This window comes from Gadus macrocephalus, chromosome 3 (genome assembly GCF_031168955.1).
Source record: "Gadus macrocephalus chromosome 3, ASM3116895v1".
Taxonomy (NCBI): Eukaryota; Metazoa; Chordata; class Actinopteri; order Gadiformes; family Gadidae; genus Gadus; species Gadus macrocephalus.
Window position 1 is genome coordinate 5853470 of NC_082384.1, and position 21968 is coordinate 5875437.

General features: G+C 41.5%; 2 protein-coding genes and 1 long non-coding RNA gene across 9 annotated transcripts in view; 2 read left to right on the forward strand and 1 right to left on the reverse strand.

Annotated features, from left to right (window-relative positions):
- cep44 (centrosomal protein 44) overlaps positions 1-10976 on the reverse strand; it is a 38227-nt gene extending 27251 nt beyond the window's left edge. The window contains exons 1-2 of one of the 5 annotated variants that reach the window (XM_060046788.1): positions 10653-10976; positions 10410-10527 (exon numbers count right to left, since the gene is read on the reverse strand). In XM_060046788.1, coding sequence (XP_059902771.1) covers positions 10410-10498 — 89 coding nt within the window. In that variant the 5' untranslated portion in view covers positions 10499-10527; positions 10653-10976. Of the gene's footprint in view, positions 1-10409 lie in introns of all 5 variants that reach the window. The other 4 variants (XM_060046787.1, XM_060046786.1, XR_009524810.1 and 1 more) reach the window with 4 other exon arrangements.
- On the forward strand, positions 8330-8882 carry LOC132453663 (uncharacterized). Its single transcript, XR_009524761.1, has 2 exons — positions 8330-8481; positions 8542-8882. It is a non-coding gene; the product is annotated as an uncharacterized LOC132453663 (long non-coding RNA).
- Positions 10977-11007: 31 nt separating the features above from the next.
- On the forward strand, positions 11008-18138 carry fbxo8 (F-box protein 8). Of its 3 annotated transcripts, none has more exons than XM_060046790.1 (7): positions 11008-11176; positions 12325-13057; positions 13357-13501; positions 13771-13897; positions 16337-16455; positions 16720-16916; positions 17075-18138. In XM_060046790.1, exons 2-7 carry the CDS (start codon positions 12940-12942, stop codon positions 17260-17262), a joined length of 894 nt encoding a protein of 297 aa, XP_059902773.1. In that variant the 5' UTR covers positions 11008-11176; positions 12325-12939; the 3' UTR covers positions 17263-18138. The 3 variants fall into 3 exon arrangements, with proteins under 3 accessions (XP_059902773.1, XP_059902774.1, XP_059902775.1); XM_060046791.1 differs by lacking the exon at positions 11008-11176 and adding an exon at positions 11386-11512; XM_060046792.1 differs by lacking the exon at positions 11008-11176 and having other exon boundaries at positions 12947-13501.
- The last annotated feature ends 3830 nt before the right edge of the window (positions 18139-21968 follow it).

Here is a 21968-nt window from a genome sequence, read left to right on the forward strand (position 1 = left end):
TACCGTGCATCGACCAGTTTGCCTGACTAATGTAGTCTCCGACTCCTAGCCTGCTCCCTGCCTGGACTTCGCCTCCCTATCAAATTTCCTGTGTATGACCTCCTGCCTGTCCCTTGACCCATCTCCAGCCTCCTTCTTGGGAATTGTGTTAATAAACATTCTATCATGCTCTGCGCTTGAAACCTATTCTTGGCATCCTTCGTATTCATTACAGTCAGGTTATTATCACAAAAAAATGTAAATGTATACACTACTTTTGTACTTGCACCAAACTTTTGTAGGGCTCATTAATGTAATGTGTGTTCAACTTTGATATCTGTTGATGTTACATAGGATTTCTGAAAGGAAGTCTATTCTAGAATATTCCTCAAAGTCAGAAGTTGTTAATTGCAATTACTTCATGCATACATATACATATGTACATTCATACACATATTCATAATGTGTACTGTTCATTATATTGACATGGTAGGCATCAACACTGGGAGCATTTTGAATGAGTGAGTAATTCTGCCGGCATGAATTGGCTGTGAGAATACAACGCCCCCCCCCCACACACACACACACACACACCTGCCAAATGTCTGTGCCAAATGGGGGGGGGGTTGAAATTAGGGATCGACCGATACCGATTTTTTTAGGGCCGATACGATACCGATATTTTTTCCTCAGCCTTAGCCGATACGCCGATACGCCGATACCGATTTTCTTGAGCCGATTTTTTTATTTTATTTTTTTTATTTTTTTTAAGAAACATTTATTGAACTTCAATATAAAAAACAATATTTAACAAATAGTAAAAACAGGTGAAGTAGAACAAGTAAGAACAAGTAGATGAACAATATTTAACAAATATTAAAAACAGGTGAGGTAGAACAAGTAAAAAAAAATAAAAAATAAAAAATAAAATAAAAAAAATCGGCGAAAATCAGCCGCGTATCGGCCGATACCGATACACGTAAAAACCGTGAATATCGGCCGATAATATCGGCCGACCGATATATCGGTCGATCCCTAGTTGAAATACGGCAGGCTAAATTACCCCCGCCAAATGTCCCCTGATATGACTACACGTCTGAAATTTCTACAGTCACATCCAGTGGCCTAACGATGTAACCCCAAAAAATTTGAAGTGTCTCAGACTTTGCAAACAAGAAATAGGAGGGGGGGTCGAAATACGGCAGGCTTGCCTGGCAGAATACAACCCCCCCCCGCCAAATGTCCCCTGTTGTGACTACACGTCTGAAATCTCTACAGTCACATCCAGTGGCCTAACGATGTAAGCCCAAAAAATTTGAAGTGTCTCAGACTTTGCAAACAGGACATAGGAGGGGGGGTTGAAATACGGCAGGCTAAATTGCCTGCCGAAATACAACCCCCCCCCCCCGCCAAATGTCCCCTGTTGTGACTACACGTCTGAAATTTCTACAGTCACATCCCGTGACCTAACGATGTAACCCCAAAAAATTTGAAGTGTCTCAGACTTTGCAAACAGGAAGTAGGAGGGGGGGTTGAAATACGGCAGGCTAAATTGCCTGCCGAAATACAACCCCCCCCCGCCAAATGTCCCCTGTTGTGACTACACGTCTGAAATTTCTACAGTCACATCCCGTGACCTAACGATGTAAGCCCAAAAAATATGAAGTGTCTCAGACTTTGCAAACAGGAAAAAGGAGGGGGGGTTGAATATGGCAGTCTAAATTGGCTGGATATTGAATATAGTATATATATATATATATATATATTCAATATATATTCAATGTATCCAAAATATATATTGGATATATTCAATATATATTGAATATATATTGAATATATCCAATATCCTTCACAGGCCACCACAGGCCTGTGAGCTGTCACTCACCTAAACGTGATAATTGGAGAATGGTCACCTGAAGTTCAAAGCCAAAGACTTCATAATGAAGAAAATGTTGTCTTTTCAGTAACACTCAACACTCGACCGTCAATACGTTTCTCAGACTTTGCAAACAAGAAATAGGAGATGGGTGATGAATATGGCAGGCTAAATTGGCTGGATATTGAATATATCCAGTATATACAGTATATATTCAATATATCGAAAAAATATATTGGATATATTCAATATATATCCAATATATCCAATATCCTTCACTCTCTCGAAGGCGAGGCTGTGCTCACTGAGTCTGTATCTAGTAAAGGATTTCCTTAGTTTTGGATCAGTCAGTTAAATGTGCTTTCCAGGGTAGGCTACCAAGAGGTTGTCAAAATTAATATGAGTAAATAACAATGCATTAATGTATTACTTTTAACTATTACGTATGTAAGTGCTCTCGTAGTTCATTATCGTGAATGCGTACATGGGTCGACTCGTCGCCGTCGGAGGTTCCATTGCGATGTGTTCGTCTTCAAACATAAGGTGCGGCCACACCAACCGCGTTGCTCGCGTTGGACACCGCGAGTACCGCGCCTAACCTGAAGCTTGACCGGTGTGTGGTGGTTCAACGCTTCCACCGCGTCACCGCGCCACCGCAGCTAGATGAGTCCATGTCCATGCAAGTGAACGGAGCGTTCCCTCTTCGTCATAACTATCAAACCAAACATCCTTCACATTCACTGAGCAAAAATTATGAAATTAAAATGCACATTTCTCGCTAAAAATGTTTCCATAAACGCATTTAATGGCGTAACTATGTAACTATTCCACCCAGAATAAAGAAAGATGTCGGCCGTGGCTGCGCTGGAGTCCGAGGTAGGAAACCCAAACGCCGCGTTTGGGTGCATGATAGAGTTTAGATCGGGTTAGATTAAATAATCTCGGATATAAATAACACTAATCGGGTTAAATAACTTCACATGGTGTGTCTGGTGTGTTTCCAGCATTCGTAGTGTTGATCAGCAGAGAAATAGTCCGCCAAGACGTTGAGGTTGCTGAGCAACCAGAGACTCTGTCCATGCAAGTGAACGGAGCGTTCCCTCTTCGTCATAACTATCAAACCAAACATCCTTCACATTCACCGAGCGAACATTCTGAAAGTAAAATGCACATTTCTCGCTAGAAATGTTTCCATAAACGCATGTAATGGCGTAACTATGTCACTATTTCCACCCAGAATAAAGAAAGATGTCGGCCGTATGCTTCTGTGCAAGCTCACTACTCTCTGCCAGTGACGTCGGGTCAAGCTCCACGCTGATTGGCTACCGTGGCTTAGCGTCACGCGTTGAAGCGGTGAAAGTTCAATTTTCTGAACTCCGGGCGTTGGTGCGGTGGGCGCGGTACTGCGTTTACGTGCGTAATTACGTGCAACTTCCGCGCCTAAAGCCCCCAACGCAACGCTTCACCGCGCCTAGACCAATGGTTCCCTATGCAAAAATGCCGATTTTCAACGCCCCTACCGCGAGCAACGCGGTTGGTGTGGCCGTACCTTTACAATCTAAAATATGCCATCGCTTTCTGTGATAAGTTGCTCAACTTGTGATGTTGTGATAGAATATAAACACTAATTTAGACTAATATTGTCGGAAGGAAGAGCGCCTCAAACTAAATGAAAGTATGGGGCGTTGACAATAAGCGAATGCGCGTTCACGCGAAGGGGGGTCGTAATATGCGGGGGGGTCGAAATTCGGCACAACACCGGGCGGGGGTAGTTCATGGCGGTGGTGCCTTGCGGCAGCGGGCAGCGGGCATCGGGGCTAAACGATGGCTGAGATAACCCCAACTACAGTCTCGTTGTGGAAATACCAGAGATGTCAAAGAACCGACGTGTTACGCGCCATAACACCAACAGCAGAACGGTTATCAAAATAACAAAGTGTACAAAACATGCGTTACAGTGTGTGTAATCACACACACACGTGTGGCGCTCGCACGGTCGTAGCTCATTGGCGGACCAAATTCTTTGTGCTGGCATGGCAAAAAAGGGGAGATGGCATCTCTACTTATGACGACATATGGGGAAAATTCCAAAACGGCCCGTCTGAGTTTTGTTATTTCAAAGGCGGAGCAGAATGCCTAGGGCTCGTTTTAAACCCAACGAAATTTCTAGCTACTGGGGGAGCATAGGTAGGCCAGTGGAACTTGATATTAATGTTAGAAAACCACAGAAAGTGCAATTTTCATGCCATGGGATCTTTAAGACGTTAGGTGTAATGAAAGAAAAGTACACTAAATACAAAGGACACTTTATTTATTTTTTTACAAGACCCTTGAGATGGCGAAACGTCTTTCCAGTACCCATTTGCAAATTTGTATAAGTCGGGAACCTCACAGTTCCTTCTTGAATGGGGATATCAACAGGCCAGTGTTTCCCCCAGCAATGTATGGTTAAGGCGACCGCCTTAACAACAATAGGGCCTCGCCTTGATGTATTAAAAAAAATAGATACATAATTATTTTTTCATTTATAATTAGGGGTCCGAGCAGCGAAGCTGCTTGGCCCCTATTGTTTCTGTAACGTATTTTTTGCCCCTCAAATTCTGTAAGTCATACTGCAGCATGCTAATGCTAATGCAGCATGATAATACCATAGCCCGGAAGGTAGGTGGTGGAGTCCAGGAGACATTGAAAATTCGCTCTGACCAGTCGGGTCAAGCGAGAGGAGGAGGTGGAGTAGGTCGTTACCAAGGGGATACGCTGTCCCTCAACGGGTGGACGCACTGCATACTGCAGCGTAAGTCGAAAAATCTTAAGATTTTCAGGTATGGTTACCAATAACCAAAAACCAATAACTCTTACCCATGAACTCAAATGTGTGGCTCTGCACCCAAAGGTGGCGCTATTGTAAAAAATCATGAATTAGGCTTATTTCTCCTCACCAGATTCACCTGGACTCAAAATTCTTTCAGAATATTAATCTCTAAAATCAGACGCATTTATAAAACCAAATTCACCAAAATCGCCACATAAAATCTTTAGACCAAGCCTCACAAAAATCATCGAACAGAATTTGTTTTACTTAGTTCCATTTGAGAAATATTGGCCAATTTAGTTGCAGCAGTTATGACCATTTTGTTATTGTATAAAAAAAAACATATGAATATTATTAGGTAGATACCAATACCCCCCACTACTAATGAACCCAAATGTTAGTACTGTACCAAAAGGTGGCTCTATTTAAAAAAATTAAGAACTAGCCTTATTTCGCCTTACGAGATTGACCTGGACTCAAAATTCTTTCATCATATTAATCTCTAAAATCAGATCAGATGCATCTTTTTCACCCTTGTCTTCTGCTCGAAAAATGATTACATGTCACACAATTTCATAGAAAAGCCAAACCTCCAGTCTCAACCCATTTTGCTATTGTATAACTACCATACGGCTATCATTAGGTGAATACCATTAACAGTGCAAATTTTCTGATCTGTACTCTTTTAAAAAAGCCCTAAATTCTCTCGTGAAATGTGTGCTTGGAGTTTTCTTGATAGTGTGTGCTTATCAATAGACACTTTCAACATATAAATTAGGCTTCATGCAGTTCAGGAATGTCAGTGGCTCAATGGGATAATGCCTTGTACTGGTGATCATTAGGCTGAATGTTCGAATCTCGTTTAGAGCATTATGAACAAGCTGAACATGACATTCTGTCATTGCCACTCATTTGAAAGGCACCTGAAATTCATTAGGCAATCAACATTCTGGTTCATTAGTTTCCAAGAATCTGACTGCCAAGACACAGTATAGCATTAAGGGGAACTTCTTCGTTAACAATTTTTCCTTCATAATGAACTCTCTCATTATAATATTTCTTCAATTAGAGTTCTTGACAACAAATGTTTAATTTCCCCAGAATTTCAACGATTTTTCAGGTATTTCCTGTAAAGAAAGCCCTTAATTCATTTGTGAAATGTTTCCTTGGAGTTTTCTGGATGTGTGCTTATCAATAGACATTTTCCATGAGAATGAGAATACATTTCAGGTTTGTCAGTGGCTCAATGGGATAATTCCTTGTACTGGTGATCCTTAGTTTGAGAGTTTGAATCCCGATTCGACAATTATGAACATGCTTGACATGACATTCGGCCATTGCTCTGCAGCCCAGTCATTTTGAAAGCCGAGGCACAGTATGGCATTAAGGGGAACATCAACATCTTTCCTTCATAAATATATATCATATTTATATATCTTCCATCAGTGTGTTCTTGACTTTTCATTTTGCTCGGACCCCGTTAATAATAATTCTAATTAACAAAGAACAAAACTCTCATAGGGTAGGGTAGGGAAACATACTTCCACCAGTTACAAAGAATAAAGATAAGAATGGAATTGAAATGGCAGTGGCCCCCCCCCCGCGCTCCTCGACCACCTTGACGCCCCATCCCCCCGCTCACGAAGACATTTCCTGGGGGAAACACTGAACAGGCACAAACCAAAATCTCTCTGTATGCAATTGGATAGGCAAAAATGTAATCAGAGGAACCAAAGTGTGAGAAATTAGCATCTGCCATCTTCGTTGTTAATGAAAATGCATCAACGGCGCTCCCATAGGGCACTCCTCTTTAACTGACATCGTATCAAACCCGCCCCATAATAGCTGAACGGTTGTGTTGGACCGTCCAGAGCCAGATCCACTGGAAATCTGTTTGAAGTAGAAGGAGGGAGGACACATATTATGCCAAGGCAATTAAAACATGAACATGGATCCCGGGGCACCCACAGATGGTAGAGGGGAAGACCAGACATGCTTACAACCAATTATATAACAGTTCGTTCCGACCAAGTAATTTGATTGGACAAGAGGCATTCCATGAGTGCTGATATAAAGTATAACAGCATTGGGACTTATAACTATACATGTATCACACTGCTTTACAGGTCTTTTATTAAGGGTCTTTATGTAGCTTAAGATTGAAAAGTAGCAAGCTAGTGTGTTTATCACTGGCTTCCCATAAACCAACGCATCAATTTCAAGATCCTGCTCCCCACCTAAAAAAGCCCTAAACAACCTTGCACCCTCATACCTAACCGATCTCCTCCATCGCCACTCCCCCACTCGCCCCCTACGCTCTGCTGATGCCAACCTTCTCACCCCTGTCACCAGGACCAAGTACCGCACCCTGGGGGACAGAGCCTTCACCATCGCCGCCCCTACCCTCTGGAACTCCCTCCCTCTAGCCATCCGAAACTCCGATACACTCCTCCAATCTCTTCAGGACCACCTAAGACATCTGACAAATCATCCTCCGCGATCTTCCAGCCTCTCTCTCTCTCTCTTAATGTGTTGTCTATTGTTGTAGTGTTGTTTATTTGCCTTATGTTTGGGTGTCTGTACTTATGGAAAAAAAGTACAGAAAAAAACTACTGGCTGCTAGATTATGGAAAAAAAAAAATCATAATCACGATAATTTGTCAATATTGAAATCACGATTATTCAAACAATTATTTTTGAGTTTGAAAACATGATGTATTTATTCAGCATGTCTCTTTCCAGATTTGTAACTGAGAACTTTGAAATTTCACGTTTAAAAAAATACACAAAATGTTCAAAAAGAAAATGTTCAAATCTAAAATAATGTACAGATATGTATCCAGCTGTTCTGCATGCATTTTCTATAAAAAATAAAGAATAAATTAAAAGAAAAAAATAAATCAAATTATATTCGTTTTGTTATCATTTCACGCTAAAATCGAAATCGAGATCGAAATTCGATTAATTGCCCAGCCCTAGTCTGTATGTATTCCTTTTTGTAAAGCATATTTGAGCACCAAGAAAAGCGCTGTAAAGAACGATCTTTTATTATTATTATTTATTATTATTTATGTGTTGATTGGCAACAGTTCAGTGAAGTCCCAATCCAGTTGCGGATCTATTTGTGTTGGCGGAGCCAATTAAATCATTAAATAAATAAACAAACAAATCATGATCTTGTTGCTTATACTGTTAACTAATAATGGTGCTTGTAGAACTGTTGTATAAAGCAATATCACACTTGAGGTCGTGCTGTTGTACTGAATATAAGGACGGCTGTGATTATCTTCGGCACTCGGCCTGCGGCCTCGTACCTACGAACGAATCACAGCCGTGCTTATTGTACAGCACTCCCTCTCGTGTGATATTGCTTGAGTGAACCTCTAGTTCAGTGCCCTGGGATTGAAGGAACAAAGGGTTGTTTGGTTTTCAGTAGAGGGACTGGAGAATGCTTCAGCATCCCCACTCCCCAGGCAGTGATACCAGGGGCTGGAGATAAATGTGGGTTTCACCCTGCCTCCTGCCTCCTGGCTAAAGGCATATATATATATATATATATATATATATAATATAATATAATATAATATAATATATATATATACAGTGATGTTGATAGGTTTTCAATGTAGTGAGTCCCCAGTTTAAAAAATGTGTTTCTTTTTTATTATTATTCTATTTCTTAAATGAAATTAATAGTCAATACATGAAATTGTCATCTGAAAAGCGCAGCCATTTGTATGTGGTGAGCCACTGCTTCAGAAAAGTTCGCTTTTTTTGGGAGGAACATGTAGAAGGTTGAGGCACTTCTTCTGCAGTGGGCTCATCAGGCTCAGTAGAGGGGGAGGAGGCAGAAGTAGGTACAGGCAATGCTGAGGTACTCTCTCTAGGGGCTGATCAGAGTCAGGGAGGAGTGCAGAGGTAGTGGGGACAGAAAATGCAGCTGCAATAGTTTGCTGACCTGCAATAGGTTTAATCTTTTTCTTTGGTGGTATTTTTGCGTTCTCTCTTCTCTGCGTTCAACGAGAAAAACGGGATCTCGTTTGAAGCGCGATGTATGCGCAGGCGACGTTTGGGCATAACAATATGGCGGCTGCCGTTCAATGTAGTTTTCATCACCACCACCGGATTATGTTTCATTTATTTCATTACAGCACGTCCCCTAAACGTTACAACATAATCGACACGAATGAGCACAGCATCGAGCAGTGGAAACGTGGGTTTATTTACTATGAAGTTCGTATTTTTAATTGTTTAAATGAAATCAGCGGTGACGAGCTAGTTGTTTTGGTAGCGGCTAAATTAGCATGTCGCGATACTTTGTACAGGGGATCACGTCTGCATCGAGTAGATGCGCAGGGGGTTGAAACAGCGCTTGTCCGGTCTGCTCACAAGAAGGTTTCTTTGGCCAGTAACTGTGATTAAACACGAGTTGTTTAATGTTCACAATGTATCGTTTTTCATGGGGAAAATGAGATGCGTCCCCGGGACGCATGGATAGTGAGTTTAGTGCGTCCTTTCAGATTTTAATGCGTCAGGGACGCAGGACGCGTACCTAGCAACATATATATATATTACATACATACATACATACATACATACATACATACATACATACATACATACATACATACATATATCAGTGTTTCCCCTATATGCATTCAGCAGCGGCGCACTGCTTCTGATGAATTGTCAGCGCCACTGCAAAAAATAAATAAAAATGTTTCTGCCAAGTTCAAGGCAAATTTGCACATTGATCTGGTCTCAGCAGATACCTTGACCCTGTTGGTTGTTATGTCATATTTGGAAGCTCAATCTGTACATTTTTCCCCAAAAAATCTCACAACAAGCAACCATTTATATATATTTATATATAAAAAGCCCAATACATAGTTATGCCATCTTATGTTAACATTAAAACGCTATTTAGGTGTAGATAGACGTTTCATTTGTAGTAGCTAGTTGGCAACTCTTCAGCAGCAGCTCCATGTTTTGCGTGTAATATCAACAACTTCAGATGCAGTCAGGTAATATCAGCAGAAGCTCCCAGCTACTGGAGAAGGGACATCTCACCTCCCACCTTCACCACTCTCTGAGGCATGCACGTTCAGACAATTATGTGTGGTCTCTGTGTAAATGATAATACACTGCATGGTGTGTTGCAGTTACACCTTGTTACTAATTAAATGTAGGTATTAGTAAAATGACATAACGTCTATTTGTACTGTGCTATTTATATGCAGTAGAATGACAGATGACGTAATGCAGTGGTGTAACAGTATGGATGTACTGTATGTTTATATATTTTTCATGGAAAAAAAACATTGCTTCATAGGTCTAATCTAACTTCTTAACGTTCTCCAATGCTCTTAATGACAAATCCTAATCCTGCCAATGGCACCGACATGGTGAGAGCAAGCCCTGCTCCCGTCATTTGAACAACAACTCTTGACCCTCTCCCAGGTGACACTGGGACTTTACCAAGTCAGTCTACACAGTATAGTACAGCATTACAGCCTCCCACTAAATATATAGATAGAGGCTATTTCCTGCAGGCTATTTGACACCATCGCCAGACTACACAAATTTAAAAAAGGAGTGGAAAAAATCTAGGTACGTGTTCTTGAATATATATGAACATAACATGAACATAACAGTTAAAGAGTCCAGCCAATAATGTCAAATCCAACTATCGCACTTAAATCTCACTTAATTGTATGTCCCTGCAGTGGGCTGCAGACCTACCCGCTGTAATCGACGTCTCTTGGATACTTCATAGCCCGCAACAACGAGTCCAGTTTAAGGAGAGCACCTTTTAAATCACCGGTGGACATCGTTCAACGGTCGAGGCAGGGCCAATGTCCTTTAAAGCAATGAAAGATTAAATTCCGTTTAAGCCTTTTAGTTGTTTCACAGTTTAGCGTCACTCTTTCTTGGGTTATGGCAGATATGTAGAGAGGCTGCTCACTGTTAAACGTACAGGCCTACCCTATGAAAGGCGACAGTTGGGACCCAGCCGGACGCAGCAATACGTTTGTTTTTCGCGGTGAAAATAACCGGAAGCGCTTCTTTCTACGTCATAGCACGCACCGGCTCTTCGCCCCGGTACGCGATTTTACTTTGTTCATTATTTTTTATTTATTGTAGAATAAAAATAAATCTTTTATGAGTATTTTACATTAATAATATGTGTGTGTGTGTGTGTGTGTGTGTGTGTGTGTGTGTGTGTGTGTGTGTGTGTGTGTGTGTGTGTGTGTGTGTGTGTGTGTGTGTGTGTGTGTGTGTGTGTGTGTGTGTGACACACACACACACACACACACACACACACACACACATTATGTTTTTAGATTGGATCCAAAAGAGGAGGAGTCAGGATAAAAACAGGAGTACTGTACGACCGACACACTCTGAGCCTAATACCAAACTACTGTTTCTGTTTACACTCGTTATTCCCCGCTGTCGATGTTGACAGTCGGGGCGGCGGAGGGATTAATTAAATCACTAAAACCCAGGTAAGTGTCGTTATGGCTTTGGATCGTATGAACTAATAAATAGAATACGCAATACGTATAGAGTGCTGTAAAGCACTGTTCAAAACTAGCTTCGTTTGCTATCCTGGTGAGTTTATGATGGATAGGATTTTCAGCAAATCGCTGACTTAGTTCAATGGTTAATTTCTCTTGGACCAATAGTAGAAGAGTTGAGGCGGGGACTACGGGTCAAAAATACAAGCATGCTCGGTGATACTTCCAACATCACTGTTTACAACGCAGGGTGCCCTACCTGAGAGACTATGCAAAGGACTATTCTGTCTGAACGGACAGAGCTGAGCTGGTGAAGTTTATGTGGTAGGATAGAGATAGTTGAGTTAAGGTATTATAGTGAAGGCTTGTCTAAGGTTTAAGATTATAAATGGTTAAGTTATGGTATAACAATGTTACAGATGGTTAAGAAAGATAAGGTACTAGGTTAGAGATGGTCAAGTTTAGGTATGAGGTTCATTTCGGTATGAGGTTAGAGATGGTTGAGTTTAGGGATTAGGTTATAGATGGTTACATTTTTTAGGTACATGTTAGAGATGGAAATGTTTATGTTTTATCTTAGAGAGTTATGTTTAGGTATGAGGTTGGAAATGGTTGGTTTTAGGTATTAGGTTAGAGATGGTTAAGTTTAGGTATGAGATTAGAGATGGTTAGTTTAGGTATGAGGTTAGAGATGTTTAGTTTAGGTGTTAAATTAGCGATGGTTAGTTTAGATATGAGGTTAGAGGTGGTTACATTACGGTATTCGGTACTAAGGAATGGTTCGTTTTAGGTGTTAGGCTAGAGGGGGTTAAGTTTAGGTATTAAGTGAAAGATTGTTAAGTTCAGGTATTAGGTTAGATATAGATGCATTAAGGTTTTTCTTAGAGATAGGTTTAACTTGGCTCGGGTGGTCTGCCTTGTTCGTTTAATCTGGACCATCATGGCATGGGAGAGATATCTGTTCATCTCTACTGTTTACTATGGTCTACATTTGGCTTTTGGGAGGTCAGAACTAGGTGACCTCCCCGGGGACATGAAGTTTATTTTATAGCAACGTAACTGTTCAGAACTAGACCAGATATTATTCAGTTGATTGCTGATGGTGGGATTTCCCGGGGTGGTTGTGATGTCCACAGATGGGTCAGGCGTTGTGGAGGCTGCCACTGGACGCAGGACAACAGCAGCAGCTACAGGAGGAGTTAGTGGACCACCTGGCCGACAGAGAGCAGCAGAGGGCTGGGGAACAAGGCAATGCACATGTTTCTCACTAACACTGGTGTAATGAAGGGGGGGACCATTTAAATACATCGTTTCTCTGTGTGTACCGTGTATAAGTGTATTTCAAAATGTTCCTTCTAAGCCCAATATGAATAATAGGCATAATCCAATTGTGCCTCATTTGCCATGTGTATCGCAGTTTTGCTTGACATGGACGTAGTGCTCTCTGTTCATGTAACTGTTCATACTGTGGTCTGAATGCTACTGTATTGGGTCATTATGTCTGCTTCTCATTAAGCAGACATAAATGGTTGTACAGCGACCAGAGCCTAACCCTGATCTGGATACAATGCTTAAACTAACAAACAACATAAAATGTTGGACACAAAGAAACCGTACCAATACAGAAACTTATAAGCCCTCTGTTCTCTTTGCATTAGTTATGCCTATTAGGGTAATATGAAAAGTTTAATTTCAATGGTTGGAATAATAAAATCATGTGACATGATTGTGGGGAGGGTGTATATTCAATAATGAATCCTTTTGTATGCTTTTTTTATACAGCCACAAGAGAAGGAGGCACCCAAAGCAGGCCCCCCCAACACTGCCATGGACTTGGGACTGATATCTATCAGTTACTCAGGAGGGGTGGTATGAACAAACCAGCATTACATTTACATTTTTAGTAATAATCGATATATTCACCCTAAGAGAATAACTCAACTTTAGACTTTTGGTCTTTTCCAAGACAGAGCACTGGTTTAACCTCATAGCTTTGTCTCTGCTTTGACATCAACCCGGGCTCTTATGCTGCTAAACTCAATTTAGTTATTCCTAACACAAAAGGGTACCGTTTAAATGTTTCTATTACTTGTCTCTACATATAAATAATCACTAAAGATGCATCTTTTGATCTTGACTTATCTTAATTTCTGCGTATCTATTGACAGGAAGGGCCCAGCACAGGTTTATAGATTTGGAGATGCTCCCGCCAGAACTAAGCATCACCATCCTGTCTTATCTTAATGCTACTGACCTGTGCCTGGCAGGCTGTGTTTGGCAGGACCTGGGCCATGATGAATATCTTTGGCAGGGGTAAGACTCATGCTCATTCGCCTCATTTTTTTAAATTCACTCATCATCGGCCAAAGAATCAGTTATAATTAACCATATATGTTAAAGCTGTTAAGATGTATTGCTCATAGCTTTATGTATTGATATTATATGATGCAAACATTTTCATGTCATCGTCATTAATATAATTTATCTTTAATAAAAAATTGGTGATTTATTTCTAGAGTAAAAAAGGACAAATCTAATTTAACATGTTGCTTTTCTGCACTTCGTTTGTGTGTCTCTCCCAGGCTGTGCAAGTCCACATGGGGTCACTGTTCCATCTATAACAGGAGGCTACCCAGTGGCTTTTCATACAGGAGACTCTACTTGCAGCTGGATGAAGGCAGTCTGACATTCAATGGCAATGCTCATGAGGTTTTACACTGCATGCACCACACATACATACAAACATACATACACATTGTAATGAGGCTGAAGCTTTTAATTAGCAATGTCCTTTAAGGCCTTATATATTTTATTCTGTATTTGGTTGACTATTAGGCTAATTGCAATAAAGAGTAGGCTGTATGATATAACATATATTTTGCAAAGTACACCAATAGCTACAAGTTTAAATAACCTTCAGTGACCCAAAATCTGTATCTTTTGGGAATTTTTGAAAAACACACGCACACGCACACCACACATACACACACACATACCTGGTACCTCCAAAGGGTTAACCCTTGGCCTGTGTTCCTAGTGATAACAAGGCAAGAGTGTGAGTGTGAGTGTGTGTGTGTGTGTGTGTGTGTGTGTGTGTGTGTGTGTGTGTGTGTGTGTGTGTGTGTGTGTGTGTGTGTTAGGGGTGTGCCAAAATATCGATACTACGACATATCGCGATATTTCGTCTTGCGGGACGTTATCGATATGCTGACGCCAAATATCGATATCCCATGACATGCTATTTTATGTATTCTTTAATATAGGTATTAGTGGGCAACTAACACAGTATTCAAAGACGTTCCCGAAATTCAGCCGTGGTGCAGAGTTACAGCCACTCCGAGCCAGTCGCACATTGAGCTTCCCCCAAATGCGCTGTTTTGGTGTCTGTAGCTATAATGCAAATGAGGAGGAGCGAGGCAGGTCAAGGAGGAGGGTGGGGGTGTGGCCCTGAGCAGCTTGCAGCCACGGTACCATTCGCTCTGTTTACAGTGGATGTATCGCAATGGCGAGGCGCACACAGCCTTTAGCCGTGTTCTGTAAATATTCTAGAACACACGGGAGTCCTGGAGCTCTATATCAAAATATTATCATATAGCCTACATAGATATCTATATCATATAATATATATTATAACCGCCAAAAGATGTGTGAGCCGATATTATGAATCTCAAACGACCGCGTTGGGTTCTCCGACATTCCTGGTTCTTCAACGTCCTCATCAATGTGAAGTAGACTGAACCACGACAAGGAGGAGAAAGGGATCGTTGCCGGGCAGCGCTTAGGCACCTCCGCCTCCGGCGGTGGTCCCTCAGCGGGTCTCAAGCTGGAGACATTCGCCGCCAACAATCCCTTTCTCCTCCATGTCGTGGTTCATGTTCTTGAGGGAGTCAAAGCCAAAGTTCCTTCCCCCCAATTCATTCTCAACCTTGGCTGAGATAACCCCCAATACGAGTCTCATTGTAGAAATACCAGAGACGAGAGTCTGACAGAACGGTTATCCAAATAACAAGGAAGTGTACAACACTTGCGATACAGTCCTGGAGCTCTATATCTAAATAATATCATATAATACATAGAAATCTATATCATTTAATGCATATTATCACGGCCAAAAGCGGTGTGCGCCTCCAGACGATATAATGAATCACAAACGACTTTGTCGGGTTCTGCGACGTCTCTGGTTTTTCCACTTTCACATCAACCTGAAGTCGACTGAACCGGGCGCTGCCTGCTGCCGGCTGCCCGCTGCCGGGCGATGGTGCCTCGCGGCAACCGGCGGCATGTCGCAGTTCATGTACTTCAGCCAGTCAAAGCCAAAGTTCCTTTCCCCCAATTCCTTCCCAACCATGGCTCAGATAACCCCCACAACAGTCTCGTTGTGGAAATACAAGACACGTCAAAGAACCGACAAGAAACACTTGCGTTACAGTGTGTGTATTCACACAAACACACGCTCGCACGGTCGAGTCTCATTGGCGGGCCAACGTCTCTGGGCGGGCCAGGCAGAGTAAGGGGAGGAGCTGAGATTCCTGATGACGTCAAGAATACAGACATTCCAAATCAGCGCACTTGAGCCTCCGTTTTTTCAAAGGCGAGCAGAACCATAGATATAATATAGAACACAATAATTGTTAACATTTAACAACAACAAGAATTTCTTCAGTGACACAGATATCGTGATGTATCGTGGGTGAAATTTCTTGCAATATATCGATAATCGCAGAATCGCTGTATCGTGATATTATCGTTATCGTGGGTAAAATATCGTGATAGTATCGTATCGTGGGGTACCTAGTGATACCCAGCCCTAGTGTGTGTGTGTGTGAGTGTGTGAAGGGGAGGATGAATCATCACATGTATTACGTTAAATGTGATGATGTCACTCCAATGTTATGCCTCATTTATATCACTATTGAAGACTCTTTGTCACACATTAGGAGCATTAACAATCCAAGTTTATGTTTGTGTGCAAATGCAAGCATGCACGCACCTGGGTGTGTCCGTGTGTGCGCGCGTGTGTGTGTGTGTAAGCCTGTGTGCGATCTGGATCATGAGCAAGATTATGGCTACTTTAGACCTCCATTTAAAAGACACATGATAGCCCTGCTCTCTCTCCAGCTCTCTCCCTGTCTGTGTTTTGCCTCGCAGGGGATCAGTTATTTCATGTCTAAAGGAATCCTGGTGGACCATCCCATGGAGCTCGCTAAGTTTATCTTCTATACCCGACGGCTCAACTGTAAGATGCTGAGGATGTACCTCGATGAAAGGTGCCAGCACACATAATACATATACATGTATTCTGTGAGAAAGGAGAAGGCTTACCAGTTTTACTTTTGAAATGTTCAAATTATATGACACCACAACTTCACTTTCACTATTTATAAGTATGGTAATTGACTTTTTATTTGTATTCGATGGTATGTAAGTGTATCATAGGGTCAGCATCTGTGGTAGAATCTGTGCTCCTTCCTTCTCATTAAACATTAATTTCTGCTGTGATTGTGTTCCTGCTTTTGAACCTCTGTAATCAGACGGGACGTCCTGGACGAGCTGGTCACCCTGCACAACTTCAGCAACCAGTTCCTGCCCAACGCCCTGAGAGGTTTCTTCAGGCACATCCATGCCCCCGAGGAACGGGGGGAGTACCTGGAGACCCTCATCATTAAATTCAGCCAGAGGTTTTGCACTTGTAACCCGGCCCTCGTTCGAGAGCTTGGCCTCAGCCCCGGTCAGTACCAACAGTCCCTATGGACTGGCCTCTGCACCACACGTTAACCTTGATGTCTGAGCATATGTTCGCTTTACTGCCTTGTACTTTATGTAGTGTTGAAGCCGTTTTATGCACTATGGTCAGTTTTGTTGATTTGTTCTCCCTTCTCCTCTCAGATGCGGTCTACGTCCTGTGCTACAGTCTGATCCTGCTGTCCATCGACCTGACGAGCCCCCACGTCAAAAACAAAATGTCCAAGAGGGAGTTCATCAGAAACACGCGACGCGCAGCCCACAACGTTTCAGATGACTTTGTGGGGCATCTCTATGACAACATTTACTTGATTGGCCATGTAGCTGCCTAGTACAGCCCACTTTACTGTCAGACATCCAATTGCAGCCCATGTTCTATAATGCACTGAAGAATAGAGACTGGTGATTGAGTTCCACCATAGGTAAGAATGTATCAATGCTAACAAGCACAATTTGAACTATTTTTTTTGTGTATAAAAACAAAAATCAAGAGAAAAGGTTTTGAAGACCCTAACCCTAACCCCAACCCTGAAAATCCACCAACACACTGTGAAAACGTGCACCTGTCGTAAGGCCGCATACGGGACAAAGTGTGAGTCACTCTCTGTGACTATGATGACTATTGGATGTCCAAAGCCCCAAGTGTCATGAAATATGGCTTTTCATATCCAAGTACGTAAAGGAGCGCCCAGGAGAAGTCTTTGATGTTGCACTTGAATACGAAGGCTGCTGATTGATTCATGACGACGTGTGCTCACCCTGAAAGCCGAGCCAGGGAAGCAATAAAGATTCATCAATGCACAGAATCTGCTCACTCACATTGGCCAGAAGAATAACCAAAAGTAGGGGGTGGGGGGGAGATGGTCCCGATCAGAAAGGTCTCACTTACGAAGGAGGTTTCTGGCCGCTGTAGCAGCACTGTTGTAGCATCTCGTCAATCTGACGTTTTAGTGAGCATGAAGCCCTTGCTCCATCATGAGGTAACCTCGAACAACACAGAAATGAATGAAGCATAGCAAATTGTTCGACTCTGTAAAAGATTTAAATCGGTGGGAATAACCAGACTTTGACATCACTGTACAAAATGTAATACTGCAATTTTTTTATGATTAATCAAATTACACTAAGACCATGGTTCTTATGCCTATGTTGTTAATTTACTTCTGAACTCCCTGCTGTTATAATAAACGGCACAAGTTTTACAGTTATTTTGCCGACTATTTGTATTATTAATGTCATTATCAAGGCCTAGTCAGGCTTTAATAAGGTAGTTGTTGAATTTAAAATACATATGATTATATTGGGTTCTAGTCCAAAAACAAACGCACATAAAACCGCTGACATTTTATATCCTATGAAAAGCAAACCAACCCAAGCTCCCATTTTGTGGAGTCAAGTCATGAATATATAGAATGTATAGTCCAGGTTATCATCCAGCTACAAAACAATGTCATAAACAAATGGGTTTGGTCCCATGAAGTTATTCAGTACAAGAAGCCATGATGACATTTCTGGAGCCTTAGCACAGAGCCAAGCTGATGTTGTGTTGTGTACCCCAGCACCCCTTCAGCCTGACACCCGCCACAAAGGCTCTCCTTTGAACTAAGATCATACCATTATCATTCATCATCATTTTAATATTATAGTAGCCTAGTTGTTAAAATATACCAAGCTGAGCTGTTTTTCCGGTCTTCACTTTGTTGATCAGCAACAATCAACATCAATAATATTTAACAAGTAAAACCTTGGACGATGGACGAATAAAGAAAAATCTATGTAGCCAAAACATCAAAACCATCTCTAGGTAAATTCATGTAAATAATCACAAATACATACTTATGTATACTATTTATAAACCATTGAGGTGATTTAGTTTGTTCATACACACATCCCTTTTCCCATCAAATTTCTAATTTTCTTGCTGAATACATTGTTGTCCTATCATTACATATGACATTGTTACGTAGAAAATAACAAGAGCGAAATGGCATACACATACAAAACAAAAGACAAATTTGGGGAATGACTAGGCGAGTAATAAAATACTGCATCTTCCAGGAGCAACTCAATTTCTGTTTCTAATCACTTTGTTTTAAACAGATATTTCTCCTTACTTCATGAAATAACTAGATAGCTAAACCCTGGCTCAATATTCATGAAAAATGGGTCTGTCAAGTAGCCCTGTGATTAGCAGCCAATGTCTTGACTGTGGTGGTAAGTGGGCTGAGTGTTTTGGTGAGAGTGTTTTGGTGGTTTGCGTGTGTGTATGTGTGCGTGTGTGTATGTGCGTGTGTGAGTGGAAGACTGAGAGACGAAGCGAGAAATCAAGGTAAAAGAGTAAATCCTCTCCAGACACAACATGACCTCTGACACTTGACCTATGTATTTATGCGTGGGTGTGTGTGTGTGTCTGTGTGTCTGTGTGTTTTTACTATGCATGTGTTTGTGTCTGTGTGTATGAATGTTGCAGGGGTGGTGTGTTTTATGTACTGCAAATGAGAAGGGAAAGCTATGGGCAGGGAGAAATAACATTTTCACAAAAACACGGCCACAGGGGCAGAGAGCTACGATACATGTTGCTGTCACTCTACGGACATCAGGCTTTAAAAAAAACCTCTGTCCTGAGCGATGGATTATGGATATTACCCTCTCATGCGTTTCACATGGATATGGCTTTCATGAATGTTCAGGGGAAACCTCACTTGTTTTTTGTCTCTGCAAATTTATTGACTTATTTACTGACTTAATTATTTTTGAAAACTTAATATATTATTTGGTAGGCTTAATAGGCCTGCAATATAATATGTTTTATTTCGCTCATGTTGTTTATGTGCTGTTCAATGTCGGTTAATATTATTCTTTAGTATGACGCAAAATGTTTCCACTATAGACATAAATGTGCCGATTTAACGGGTTGTTTTTATATTCTTGTAAAATTGGGTTTTTTATTTATTTCTTCTGCCGTTACCTTATCACTGTTTGGTGCAAAAAATACAAGAGTAATATTTATTTTTATGCATGGAATGGAATGATTAATACTCCTTCAAACTTGTAGTGGATCAGCCGTTAGAGAACTGAAATATCTTTACTGCACAGAGCAATGCCAATAATTATTTATGTGGGTTCATTTGAATATATATTTAATATATTGGCAAAATATGTTTTCTGCATTTAATTTCAATACCAATTCACTGAGGGTAGGGGTACATAGTAGAAAAACCCAACACTATCAAAGATACATATATTTTAGGAGAATTCTGAGGAAACAGCCTTATGGGCATGCACCCTTGTAACCCAACAGCTCTTCTTGGGGTTTCTGAACACAAAAGTAATTATTCTAATAATAATTAGGTTTATTTAGGTTTGGATCACTAACAATTTCGGATAATATAGGGCGTTTAACTCACAATACAATAGAATGAGGAAGGATAGGATGTTTTTTAGGATTGAATGCGTTATTATTTATGCCAGAAAATCCTACAATGAGTCAATTACTGATCCCAACATTAGGCCAGACGTCCTCTATTGATAATGATTGATAGTGATGCAGTGAGATACACTGAAGTTTTTCCGTCGGCCTACACATTTTACCTGTGACCCTTAACAATAGATTGCAGCTGCTGCAGCACAAGAGAGAGCTCAGATATATTATGAGCATGAGAAGTATATAGTAGTGTTTTTTCCAGTGTCTCTCTCTCTCTTATCCTCTGCCTTGCTCTAGATTTATGGCCAGCCTGAGCTACGCGCCATAAGCCCTGCTCGCTCATATTGTCATAGCCAGGCAGGAATATTACATATCTGCATATTCAAATGTGCCTATCTACTTGTATCTAATTGTAGGGGTAAAATAATAATGCACTTCTACACATAGTTACATGACTTTCATATCGATCAATGGAGACCCATGTAGGTTAGAGGCAGTCAATATATTAAGTAGTATGAAGGATACTGAAATGAAGATGAGGTTGACATTTTCTAACTCTTTAACATGGTCTGGTTGTATTTAATTATCTTATTTAAAGCTAGGGTACGATGTTTATTTTTAAATGCATTTTTTAGATCAATAAAACAAAAGAAACAACAATAATCACTATATGAGCCCGTAATAAGCCTGTCCATTTCATTCGGCCTCAACCAAATGAATGGACGGATCAGCTGTCTGAATACCTGTGTCTGTATGCTACCTATCCACACTCTGCCCGTGGACACTCTGCCTGGCGTGGACACTCTTCCTGTTCACACTCTGCCCGTTAACACTCTGCCCATGCACTCACTGCGCCTCACCCCAGACTTCCAGAAAAGCCTGGCCAACCTGTTGCTAAAGCTACAGCGAGCTCCTCACGTGTTTTGAGGGAGAGGCTTTGAACGAGGCTTGAAGGGAGGGGTGGGCTTTTTCTCGGTTGGATACTTTAAAAATCAAGGTTTTCTCTGGCTGGTTTCTCCAAATGTCCTAACTTAGCTTTCATTATTGATGATGGGATTTTCGAATAAACCTCTGGGGCCAACCTGTTTAATAGTCTCATTTAGGAGTCTGTTGCAGGCCTGCTGAATGACCCAAGCAGAACTATATGTAGCCTTGACGACATCCTATGTTACGCGCCCAACAGTACAGACGGGCATGTAGGGGAGCCTTGTACGGCTCCAGATGAACCGTATTGGCTGGGTTTAATTACCATTTCCATAACTTACCCCCGCTTACCCCCCCCCCCCCCCCACTTCCTCTAGTCTGTGCACAGTAATGTTACTGTCTGAAGTAGAACAAAAAGAAAGTTAAACAACTTAAAGGGAGGATGTGCCGCAGAGTCCTACCATAGGAGCTTAATGGGATCCTACTCGGGTCCTTGAACTGTCACAAAGGCTCGGCCTCAGAAATGGGTTGCTTTGTCTCAGCCTCCGGCTCGTGGCAGAGACAGCTGCTGATCCCTCTCCCTGCTGTCGGCCTATCACTGCCCTCTGTGCTAGCTCATCAGGACTGGATGTCATTTTACTGGCCACTAGTTGAATCACCTCCTACCACTGTTTTGATATTACCACTGGT